The sequence below is a fragment of the Excalfactoria chinensis genome, chromosome 3, assembly GCF_039878825.1.
Source record: "Excalfactoria chinensis isolate bCotChi1 chromosome 3, bCotChi1.hap2, whole genome shotgun sequence".
Classification (NCBI taxonomy): domain Eukaryota; kingdom Metazoa; phylum Chordata; class Aves; order Galliformes; family Phasianidae; genus Excalfactoria; species Excalfactoria chinensis.
This window is the reverse complement of record NC_092827.1, coordinates 17960015-17972536: the sequence shown is the minus strand read 5'-3', so window position 1 is coordinate 17972536 and position 12522 is coordinate 17960015. Positions and strand designations below refer to the sequence as shown.

Genomic DNA, 12522 nt, shown 5'->3' with positions numbered 1-12522 from the left:
TTTTGCTGTAAAGCAGCTAGAAAACATGTTAATGAGGTCTCTGATTTTTGGTAAGCTTCCAGTAGGGCATAAAACTTAAGAACCTGTTTACACTAAGGGAAGTGGTAGATGGAACTCTTGGGTACAGAAACTAGGATCTGTGTGTATTACTGGATTACCAGCAATTTTGATTTTTTGACAGACTTGTTAGGACTTGGCACATTAACAGCTGTTTCACTTCCAGGACGAAGGATAATATATGCAGTCTTTCAGGACAGGTCAAATGGGGACTCTGAAAAAGATCATTTTCCATTTATTTTATGAGTACTTAAATATGGAGAAGTGATGGGCAGTTAGGGACATAGCATCTAAATGAATTTTTTATGCAGTAGCCTCAGGAGTGGAAGTATTTAAGCACAACCATTGTTATTTCTTGCCAAAAAGACCATTTAAAATATGCCAGTGACAGGAATATACCTCAGACAATTAAGAGCCTGATGGGTTGTGCTTTCCCATTTGTGACTGAGTAGAAATAGAACCTACAGTTTCCTACATATTGAAGTTAAGAAGTCTTAACTCTGTATCTTTGGTCTGCTGGGGTAACAAAAAGGAGATGCGAAGATACAGTTGTTTGTCTTAGCTAAACTTAGGAACTTTTCTTTAACATGGTAAGAAATCAAAACTATTTGTGTTAAATTCAGGTTCAGATAGCAGTTTGAGGTTTGACCCAAGTTGTGTTTCCAGCCAGTACATTATTGGCTACATAATCCATCAGTTATGCTAGAACGTAAAAGCTCATTCATTAATTTGTTTAGTCCTTCATTGGTTTCTTTTGGAGGATGAGGAGGAGAGCAACATAGTATGGTTAAGGCATCTGTAGAATGTGAACATGGGGTAGGAATTGCCTTCAGGAAGGACATTTACTATTATTGGGCTTTCAAGAGAAACAGTAAACGTATGATACAGAATTTGTGTATTAATCATTGTACACATTTACATTTTTAATGTTATATTTTAATACTGAGTGGGGAAAAAAAGATCTAGAACTGACTCCTCCTCCAACCCCTGGACTTATTGAGCTTGCATAATAAACCTGCACCCAACACTAAGCAAAATCTGCTCCCCTATGGTTTCTATCTTCTGTTAGAGCCTATGATTTTTGCTAAATCCAGAAAAAAAGAACTTCCACAGAATTTACCTATTTCTATTAATTTGAGCCACTAAATAATTACCATTTTCCTTTTATGGTACTTTTTTTTTCTAGAAAATTCTAATTTAACCAGATTTCAGTCCTACTGCAAACCAAAATAATCATACTAATTTAAAATTCCTATTACGTATGAGTATTATGCGAACAGTCTGATCGCAGGGATTTTGTTTGAAACAGCCATTTGTCATGAAAAAGAAACTCAGAATTCTGTATGAAATCGGAGCAGCCTCGTGGTCTGAGCATTTTGTGAGATTTTAATGCAAAGATCTGTCAGTCCTCAAAAGTCCACAGTCCAAAGTACTGAACTTCTCCAAGGTGGGTGTTCGTTTCTTTCTTACTGAAGCAAATTCTCATTGGAAAGAGGCTTACGTGTGGATAAATGTAGCTACCTGAAAATAGCATCCGATCATCAGATTCAGTGAACAGAAAGGAAATGGGAGGACAACTTCATACCAAACACTTTATTACTTACGCCTGTTATTTACATTATTTACATATTGCACATTAGCTGGAATGTTTTATACATTTATTATAGAAAGTAAATTAATGGCAGCTTGTGTTTGTGTACAAAAATCCATGCTCCACTGTCCCCAAAAATATTTCTACTTGGAATTACATTTCTGGTTGTCATGCAGTTAGTACTCCCAGGGTACAATGTGACCCCAATGCAAGTTTGTTTTAACCAAACTTTAATAAATTTGCATAAGCATAAAGGATATCAAGTGACCACAACTACTGTGGAGAAGATCTTTAGTAGTTCTAGATGTGCTAACAAACATTCCTTAAAACCGTAGAATTAAGCAATAGAACATCAATTTTCTTGGTGAAATATTTGTGTTTATGTAATTTTTGGCAGCATTACACATCAGTTGTGGTGTGTTTTTAAAGTATGGAACATTATGTATTACTGGCAGTTATGCTACTGTAAAGAGAATGTCAATCTGCAAACTTGACAACATACAAAATACATGTTAAAAGAATTATGGGAAGTAGTCTGTCAATCTGCAAAAATAAATCTCTTGTTCACAATGGAATATGTTATAAAGGTAATAAGTTCTATTTCCCTGTTGGTTTCCAAGGCACTTCTCTTGGTTCTTGATGTTTCTTTTAATGGTAACGGTACCTGGTGGATTAAAAAAAAAAAAAAGAAAAAAAAAATGTCTGTAATCATTTTTATACTTAAATAAAAGCATTTAAGAATGTTGAGAATCATAGCTGAAATAATAAGTAAATAATACTGGAGGATTCAATAATAAATCTTCACAAAGATCTAATCGTGTGTGTAGCTCTACAAAATTAAGTGTTTTGTTTTGTTACTCAAGGCTGAGATCTGGAAATCATTCTTGTTTTTACGCTGGTTCATTTCAGGTAGACAGAAGAGACTGGAAAACACTACAGTTCTACCAGCTGATAATGCGCTCATAGGTAAGTTTAGCCCTACACCTACATCTGCAGCAGTGAGGTCAAAAAGTGAATAAACAAGGATAGCATTAATAGATTGCAAATTTCTTTCCTAATGCCTTACTATCAGGAAGCTGTTGGTACAATGCTTAGTAAAATAAATCATCAAGTTTGAAGGATTTAGGAAGGCCTCGATGTTTCATTGGGCTGGTTGGTGAAGAAATTTGGACTTATAAACACGTAATTTCTTGAGATTCAGTCATACAACCATTGCTTCTGGAATCTGGAAATAATGAGGCAACACAAACTGAGCAGAAGCTGCAACAGGTCAATTTGCTGCCAGTTCTAATAACTTTTCCCAGAACTGATTCTTGGAATGAAATTACAGCCATTTCTATAGCATTGGTATTAAAAATCGCTGTTACAAAGTTATAGATTTCTACACTGTGTATGCACGTGTATTGTCTGGTGTAGAAATGTTAACTGAAAAGTTGGGCAGTGAAGGCAACCACAGCCCCTCTCTCCAGTCCTTTAAGCCAGCTGAGAAAATGTAATATGGCCGTCCCCATTTGTATGTATCCAGAAATCTTTCTCTAGTAACTTCTATACTGATGTTCTCCACAACTGTATTTCCTAGTGATGTCACCATAAAATGCTGCAAGTAGTGTCTACCCAACTGCACATGTTTCTGAGACCACCAGTTAATGCCCTTATTGAAGGAAAATACCTTAGCTAAAGAAAAAAGGTATAAATATGTCTTATGGATGTCAGATGTGGAAAATAAGAACAAAACAGGAGTGGGTACGTTGATACTTAAGTTCTGCTGATGCCGCTTTTTATAGTTGTAATGTTCATATTTTGTATCTGAACATACGTATCTGTCACAATCAATGTGAACTCTGATATTTTGAGTTTCTCTACAGTTTCTACTGCTTAAGTGTAATCTGTAATGGTATCATTTGAATGCAAAGTCAGACTTGATGTAACCCATTGAAAGTCAAGCTATTGATGCATACAGAAATACTCGTTAGTATTATTTAAGCGTGTATTTAATTCTGCAATGTTTTTGAAACTGTTAGGAAATGTAATAATTTTACAGGCAAGCTTAATACAATTTAGTTTTCCTCTGGCTTTGTGGGTAGAAGAAATATTTATTTTATGTCCTGCCTTGGAGGGGAAAGTGAGGTAAATTTTGTCTTGCATTTTGATCTGCTTTCCATATGTGTGTCCATACCGTGCTCTATTTAAAGTGAAAAATGATGTCTGAAAGCAAACTGATGTGCTTTTAGTCCGATTAGGGTGTGATACAACTGACAAGTTAAACACAGAATTTAATAAATAGTCTGTTCATTATTAATGGGAAAATGCAGCTTACCAAGACTGGAAAGACTAGAACTGACTGAACTTATTTGAACTACACCTGCTTTTGCACAGATACCTGATCAAAGTCTGTGGGTCTTAGATTCAGAGTTTTAGCTGAGAATGATATCACAGTGGTAACCAGGTGTGCGGGCTACCTACTTAGTTCAAAGCAGTGGTTCTGATGAAGTCTTAAATTAGTTTCCTTGAGAATTATTTCCTGCCACCAAGCAGAAGTGATTTATTATGTCATGAGAAGTTGTATATGGTGGATCAACTTACACTTTCTAGAAAAAGAGAGTTTGTTTTCACTGAATAATACGCGAAACTCACATCTGAATTTCAACATCACTTCCTTAAAGAAATGAAAGTGTCTGTGATGTTTCTGCAGTGCACTTGGTCTTAGTCTGAATAAGAAACTGTAAGAAAGGTAAGACTGCTGTTCTATGGTTAGAAAACACTTGAAGCAAAACTTAAGTTCTTAAGAACCCAGTATTTTTGCTTAAAGATTTGATAGTAATGATAAAGATTTGAAGTAATGCTTATACAGTATGGTATACGGGATTGGGACGTCCAGTATGGTATTTGTTTTGTCCTTATGTATTTGAGGTTTCCAAATTTCTTGTACTTTCAGCTTTCCTAACATACATTATGAGTATGGTTAAAGCATCTTAACAAGTTTACTCAGGTGTTTTTTAATTATTTCCAGAGAAATTGTTAGTTATCAGTATGCTTTAGCTTACTAGGATTTTTATAAAGAATCTTTGACCTTCTTATGTATATATATTTATCCTTGCCCTGTAATGTACATTATTAAGCAAGAAACATTGTCTCTATTGCTTTTTAAAATATTGCTTGCTGTATCTGCTTTTCTGGGGCATAAATAACCAGTAGATTTTTCACGTACTTTTTGTGTTATAGTTCCCTTTCTCACCCTTCAGTCTTGTATTTAGTAGTTTAAAACTGTGTAACTAGTTTTATCTTGTTCATTAGAAGCAACTCTAGAAACTTAAGGGAAAAAAGGAGTGACTGAGCCAAAGTGATTGTGACAAATGCTGCCAGGTAGGCTGGATTTTCAGACTCATCCTCGTCTGGTGCTGCAAATATACACGTTCCTTATTGGGAACTTCAAGTGAATGCTTCAGGAATCTTGTTCCTGATGCTCACTAATTTTCATTGTGGACAATGTAATAGTTGTTGGTTATACCTGTATGGTAGGGCAAACATTACATGTGGAAGCTGTTAGCAAAGTCAGAGAAGAATGAGGCTTAAGGACATAATGCGGATTATTGAGGACAGGAGTCCAGCATAGCTCTGCTGAGCACTAGGGAAAGGTGTTGCAGAATAAAACTAGTCAGAGGTGGAACTAGTGGCAAGCAAGGAGTACAGACTGGGTTACTTATCAGAAATGGGACTACTGAGTGATACTAACAAACAGTGACATCAAGTCATATAACAGTCATTAGAACTTAGAAACCTGCTTTGAAGCTGGGCTGCTTTAGGAAGTCAGGCAGAAAATACTAACAGGAATGTTAAGGTTAGCATAAAGTCAGAATGCTGAATTACATCTAATTACTTAGTATATTACTTAGTATATTATCTCTGCACTTGCCATTAAAAGAGTATTTTTTAAAATAGTTGGGATCCTTTCTTGCAAATGTAAGCAAATTACATCTTATTTAACCACACTGGGTAAAGAGAATGGCTTATGAAACCTTTTATGAAACTGAATAGCTCAATTACGTTTTCTAATACTCATCTTTTCTTCCCAGTTCACAGTTCCTTTTAGCTGTTCTTGTAAATTATGTTTTCTTTGGTCATGCATGTTGCTCTTTTTCAGACTGACCAAGAAGCACCTGTATGTCTTCTAGTGTGGGGTCCTCAATTGGATGCAGTGATTATTTTCATAAACAGTGTTTCTATGTATGAATTCCATTTTGTCCTATGCCTTTTTTTCAAGCATGACACAGTTGACTCACACTTTGCAGATTATTTTCAATTTCAGTATTTTCTGCTGGTTGTGTCTGCTACATCACTGTCATCAATAAGTGTATTAACTTCTGCTGACCACTGACATATCTATAACGTAGCTGTGTGACTGTTCTTCTTGTAATGTATCTGATAATGTTTGTTACTGACAAATCCGTATGGGTTGTTGCTTATTCCTTTGTCAGAGGTCACAGATCATTTGGAAGAACTGCTTTCTGAAGCTGCTGAGATCCCTCAAAGTACTTCTAGGAATTAGTGGTACATTGAAGCAAAAAGGGAGAGAATAACCACAGGCATGAAAATCCCAAGAAATCTGGGCAGCTTAATGTTGGTTCATCAATGCTGCTAATACATTACAGGCTGCAGGTGCTTTTACGGTACTTATCTGCATTTATAAAGCTGTCTTGTGTGTAGCTACTTAATATATATTACCTTATGCAAAATGTACCCCTGTAGATCTACAGCTGCACGCATAAAAGGGCTGCCACTACCAATATGAGGGATTGTATGCTGAATTAACTCTTGAAAAATAAGCTACAGCTGTCTTTTGTTCTATAACAACGGACTTAGTATTTGCTAACTGTATAATGATATAAATAATTAACAGCTGATGCACGTGGACTTATTATATAATGACTTCCAGTAGGGGGTAGCCTTTATTTATTGCCACTGTTTGCCAGATTAAGCTAGTAACACCAGATATTCTGAAAGAGGAATATCTTATCCAAAGAAAGGTATTATGAGTTTTCACGTATGAAACAAAATCCACAGCTTTGCTGTTCAGTGGAATGTCATTACTGCTCTTAGAAAAGCTTACCTTATCCCTCCATGCACATTGGGCTTACTGCCAACCGAGTAAGAAGCCTGGCACATCTTTTATAGTCTGTCATGAAAAAAGAGCATAAATACAGACATTACTAAAGTAACCGGTTTTGCTTTTAAAAATCCAAGTCAATAAAGGTGTGCAGCTTACTGTTGTAATGAAGTTTAATGAACAACTTAGTTTGAAACAGTATAGAAATCTGTTCCTTGGACTTAAAAAGCTAGTATGTAAAAACTTTGTAACTGAAAGTTGATCACAACAGCAGAATAAAGTGACTCTAAGTTGTTAATGCTACTAAGCTACCCAAAATACTAAGTTATGACAACAAAATAGTTTTGTGCTGGCTCCCACATTGTTGCAGCATCACAGATGCTTTCAAGTTGTCTTTCAAACCCTAACAACATAGAATGAACAGTAAGCTTAACCTGCATTAGCTATGTTATTAGAAATAATCAGAAAGTAATGTCACACTGTGTGTGAGGCATTAGAGCTGTTTATTTCAGGTTTGCAGAAGACAGTTACTTTAAAAAGATGCTGGTCAGTCCAGTCCAGTGACTGATGTTGACTTTCATTCAGCATTATTTTCATTAGTGGGTAACTAACAACCTACACTCCTAGAGATGCTATGTTAACAGTTTTCTATCTCACAGCACAGATAGGCTATAATTACCATTTGTACAAATTATCCTCCATTATCCAGACACTATGTTGGTAGTATATCACCTGTCAGAAGGAAAAGGCTAATTCAGACGTAAAAGCCAACTAGTTTCTAGCTTCACAGCTTGAAGTACTTGTTAGTACAGAGCCAAATGATATTTGAGATGTGATCCTTATGAAAAAGGTAATATTTAAAACTCACTAGTTATGAACAATTCCATCTCCATCGATGTAAACCGTTGCATTATCTGTAAATATCTATATTTCCAAGGCATCCTTAATATAAGGCCTTATGAATAGGGAGAAAGTCCATAGGTCTTACCCAATATTTATTTAAAATATATTTAGCTGAAATATTTATTAATACTTGAAACTTGGACTCAGGAACTCCTGTTTCTATTCCCAGCTCTGCAACTGACCCAACTGGTTGACCTCAGACAAGTAAAATAAAGTGTGCTTCCATTCTGAAAAGGCTGTGCTAAAACAGCATCTTATTCAATAGGTCCATCTTGGTATGAGACTGGACTCATGTCTACTGAGTGATAAATGTTGATTTCTGATTTATTTTAAATTCTCTGTGCTGCCAACACTGATGAGATAATCATAAATTGAATTTGCTTCTTTGCACCCATCAGCTGTTTCGGGTTGTTTTGAATGTTTTCTTTTCACTAAGGCTTAGAAAGTTTTGTTTTTGTAATTTACTGAAGAGAAAGGGCTGCAAAGTCAACATGACTGATAGACTTGTGACTGAACTATGAAAATATGTAATGCCTTTAAAGCATGTTATAGAATCACATAGCTGCTGAGGTTGGCAGGGTCCCTGGGTCCAGCCCCTGCTCAAGCAGAGACTCAGAGCAGGGTACCCAGCAACACATTCCAATGGCTTCTGAAGATCTCCATAGAGGAGATCCTGCACACTCTGGGCAACCTGTGGCGCTACCATTACATGTTATACATAGATAATTAATGGAAAGGAAATAGCCCCAGCTGGATTCCTGTTCCTATTTTGAATCTGCAGCACTAGAAGTTACATATGATAGGTTTGGGAGACGAGTCATGTGTTCCTATGAAAAACAAACACTTTTGGTTTCAAACGAAAAAGGTGTGTGCATAGATAGCTGAGGAATCAATACTTACAGTCATTCTACACAGTCTATCCACAGTTTAAAAAGTTGTCTTGCCATTTCCTCTCACTGTAATATTAATGCTGAAGAGCACTGCAAGACATACACTCTACCACTGTGTCACAACCGCTGTTCCATAGAGTTATTCTACTTTAGAGTCCTCTGTTGTTTTATGAAAATTAGCCTTTGTTTTTAGCACTTACAGGCTGGGATGGTGCAGTCCCTTGTATTGTGGTAGAGCCGATGAAAGTGTTTACTGCATTTTGGGCTGAAGTAGAGTGGACCTGAAATAGAAGGAAAAAATAACTTAAGACTCACCATAGATCACAGGAGGAACAGCATAGCTTATGAGACGTATGCAAATAAATAAATAAATGGATACCAATGCAAAATTAAGACATACCTGTTAAGTGCTTTAAAAACTTGTCTTTCATCCTCAGATCTCTGGGAACTATTTCTGAGGGAGAGAAAAAAAAACAACACAGTCACTTCTGTAGGGGGATGGTTCTTGGCAAGCATGGGAAAAAGGAATAAATTCTGACCAGCAGCCACCACCACCACCTCTTGACAGATGTACAGGAGTCAGTCTCCTGTGCACACAGTAGGCCAAATGCCAAACACTTGTTTTGCCTTTGAAGCCACTGTGAAACACGCTGTGATAGGAAACAGGTAATGTCTGTTAGATGTGCAGTCATCGGTGTTGACAGGTAACTCACAATCAGAGTTCAGCTCTCCATAAATTGCATTTTCCCGTTTACCTTCTTTAAAACCTCTACAGAATTTTGATTCACGGTTACTGAGAAATGGCTTATTCCAATACTGGTAAGGATCCAAAGGTAAATTCAGGTTTGGTTCCTTGCCTGGTCTTCTAGTTTTCTTATGCAAACATCATTTCTTTTGTTAGAGGTGTGTTTGTATGAGCTCCGTCCTGTAATCATGAAACTGGATTGATCTGCTTACAGGAAATATTTTTTTCCCCCCTCAAGCTGTAAATAAAATTCACAGGAAATGATTCCAAGCAAATTGCTCTCTTCTGGCTCTCTGTATTTGTGGTTTACCACCTTGCATATTGTGTTCAGCAGATGGCAAAATGAAACTGGTTTACTGAAATCCATTTTAGCCCTAACCCTTCCCTGTGTCTTCCTGATTTACAGCTATCTTTGATTGCTTTCCGTCACAAACTCAGTGCTGATAGCAGAGTGCTGCTTGTGTATGATACCCTACGTGGTGCTTTATTTATTTGACCATAAATGCTTGAGCAGCCTTTTTCATTCCCCTGCCACCTCTTATCAGATATCAAGCAGAGAACATTTCCATCCAGATCTGATTCACTTGTGAGGTTAGACACTTCTCGAAAGTCATTCTTCATTTACTTCTAACTTTAGTCAGTGTAAGTAAAATTGACCTTATCGTATTTGACCTAATTATGTCACGAAAAGCATTAAAACCACACATGCTTCACTCAGAAATTTCCCAGGGGACAGACTCACTGGGAAAGTGATGCCAAAACTGCAATGAAGAACTCTTAAGCAGGAGTTCCTTTTCCGAGTTGCTGGGAATAACTCCGTTATGACAGGATGGAGGAGTCAGTAACACCGGTACCAACGTTTCTGTTCTGTTTTGGTTTTAACATCTACACAGATAACTGATCAGTATAAGCCAAATGTTTATGCTGATGTAGGATGGCCAAAAACTGAGCTGAGTTTTGAGTTGTGCATGTGGGGGTTCACTGCTCAGCCTGGTGTAACTTTTCGACCTTCACCAAACAACGTCTTTTCGCTGTGCTGATCTGAAATGGAACAAAATCCTTTTCCTTTGTATCTTGGTTAATCATCCAGACGGGGAAGTGACATTTTCATGCCAATCACCAACAAATGCAAATCATGAGGATATTTGAATATGAGTGAGTAAAGAAAAGGGACAAAGGAGCTCTATGTCACCCATAAAGGCAAAATAAATAACGTACTAGCAAAATAAAAGACAGATTGGGGAAAAAAAATGAGCAGACATCTGCTGGAAAGCATTCAGGAAGTCACTTTCAGTAGGAGGAGTAAGATAAGCAGCAGTGCTCCAGGGGTTTGGGAGTGAACAACAAACGAGACACGGCAGCAGAAGTCACATCAGCTTGCAGCTGGATGCACGGAAGCACACCGTGAAACCGAGCTGTAGACCTCCACCCACCCCTCTGTGTTTGGTATGACTGCTTCCGGATTGCTCCGGACATCCAGCTCTGGATGGGTGTCTTATGGACAGATGGAAACTCATGGAGGTCACAGAGGAGCCACTCAGCTGAGCAGAACAGACCGAAGGAGTGACTCAAAGCATTCAAGAGCTTTTGTGGTAGCAGAGGAGTACTCTGCTGCAGTTCCCTACCGCTTATCAAACGCGTTCCCTTCAGAGTACAAACGGGACTCATTAAAGCTGGGCAAAAAGTTCAATGAAATGACAGAGTTCCTGGTATCTGTCTCTGCATGGACATAGAATCCTGCAGGGGAATCACTACTAAAGGGATTTCCAAGAATCACTTAAACCAGGCACGTTTAAAAAGAGTGTAAACTAATAAGAGAAAGAGCATTTTCGTAGCTTCTTTGATCTCACACATTGCAGTCTTTTCCCTTGTTAGCAGGTTTCGTTCAAAGCCCACACACAGGAAGTCAGGCTCAGATGAGTACATTATCCAGAGGGTATGAGACTCAGATGTGAATGGAGTTTTTCCTATTCCAAATGTGCTGCCTGCATCAGTTTCAGATACCAAAGCGAGGCTGCAGGTATTTTGGGTGGTGAATCCTCGGTCTAAAATTGGTAACCTGATGTCTGATTCCCCAACGCCCCGCGGAACGACAGAGCTCTAAGCCACGGGCTGGGACTTACCAACTCTCTGCTCATCCTGGTATCCTCCGTAGTCAGCCACTTCCCTCCGATCCAAGCTGTAGTCGTGCTTGGAGAAGTATTGCACCCCACTGTCCTTCTCCAGGCGGTACCTCTTCAATTCCTGAATGATCTCCATGATGAGATTTAAAAGACTTTGCCTTTCCTTCAGATCCCCGCCGTCTGTTTTCTCTTTGCAGTATCCTGCCGAGAGCACCAAGAGCACCAGCCCCAGCAGCCCAGGAGACCTCAGTCCGCTCATCGCCGGCTGTCCTGCGGGCTGAGCGCGCCGGCGGAACGGAACGGGAGCTTCCCTGTTTCACTGCGAGAGAACAACAGCGGGAGCGGGTCGGAGGCGGGCGGCTCACGGGGGTGAAACGGGGGATATCGGGGGGAGCGGGGAGATCGCTCCGCAGGTCGCATAACGAGGGGAGCCCAACTTTCACAAGTTGGCAGCGCCGCGCGGGGCCCGGCAGCACCTGCCCGCAGCCCGCCCCTGCCTGCCGCCCCGCGTCCGCTCCGGCCGCGTGTGCGCTGCCCGCCGGGCGGCTCCGTGGCGGCTGTCAGCCGGCAGCGGCGAGAGCGGGACGGGGAAAGAAGAGCGGCTGCCCCGCACCGCGTTACCTGCGTGTCCGCGCCGAGGCGAGCTGCGTGCACCCGGGCAGCGGCGGGGAGTCCTGGTTGCCGGCGGCTCGCCGCCCCCCTGCCGGCCCTCTGCTCCCTCCGCATCCAACACCTTACTCCATCGCCGCCGACCCCGGCGCACCGCTTATATAGGCTATAGGATGGCCATGAGACGGCAGATAGTATCGACTTGGAAGTGGGTGGAAAACAATAAAAGTCCACTTGGCAACCTCGGGAGCGTCGCCGCCGCACTGCTTTTCCCCCCCACCCCCCAGCCCTGCCCTCGCCGCTCCCGCCCGGTCCCCCCGTCCCTCCCCCGGCTCCGCGCTCGGGCAGCGCTCAGTCACCGCTCTCCGACGTAAGGAGACGGTCCCCAGCGGGCGTGTGCGGTGCGAGGGGGCGGTGGCGGGGAGGTGGGGAGGGGGGGGAGCGCCTCGCCCCGGCCTTTAATTAGAAACGCGCGGAGCAGCCTCTGCAATATTCATGGC

At 40.2% G+C, this 12522-nt stretch overlaps 2 protein-coding genes across 4 annotated transcripts in view; one reads left to right on the top strand and one right to left on the bottom strand.

The window, feature by feature from the left end:
• Positions 1–2512, top strand: part of ACP1 (acid phosphatase 1) — a 24670-nt gene extending 22158 nt beyond the window's left edge. Inside the window, exon 7 of one of the 2 annotated variants that reach the window (XM_072332745.1) lies at positions 37–2512. The gene's annotated coding sequence lies outside the window, so the exon portion shown is untranslated. The remainder of the gene's footprint in view (positions 1–36) is intronic. The other variant, XM_072332744.1, reaches the window with a different exon arrangement.
• On the bottom strand, positions 2184–12522 carry ALKAL2 (ALK and LTK ligand 2). 2 transcript variants are annotated; one of them, XM_072332747.1, is made up of 7 exons: positions 12382–12522; positions 12035–12188; positions 11414–11732; positions 8946–8999; positions 8746–8826; positions 6756–6821; positions 2184–2312 (listed from the first exon to the last, which is right to left on the bottom strand). In XM_072332747.1, the coding sequence occupies exons 3-6, from the start codon at positions 11670–11672 to the stop codon at positions 6757–6759; spliced, it is 459 nt and encodes a 152-aa protein (XP_072188848.1). In that variant the 5' UTR covers positions 11673–11732; positions 12035–12188; positions 12382–12522; the 3' UTR covers positions 2184–2312; position 6756. The 2 variants fall into 2 exon arrangements, with proteins under 2 accessions (XP_072188848.1, XP_072188847.1); XM_072332746.1 differs by lacking the exon at positions 12382–12522 and having other exon boundaries at positions 12035–12290.

Excerpts from the sequence above, each read along its gene's own strand:
- ALKAL2 (XM_072332747.1), bottom strand. The coding sequence starts at position 11,672 with ATGAGCGGACTGAGGTCTCCTGGGCTGCTGGGGCTGGTGCTCTTGGTG. Across the intron at positions 8,827-8,945 it reads GTTTTTAAAGCACTTAACAG|GTCCACTCTACTTCAGCCCA; the intron begins GTATGTCTTAAT and ends CTTCTATTTCAG. Across the intron at positions 6,822-8,745 it reads GGACTGCACCATCCCAGCCT|ACTATAAAAGATGTGCCAGG; the intron begins GTAAGTGCTAAA and ends TTTTCATGACAG.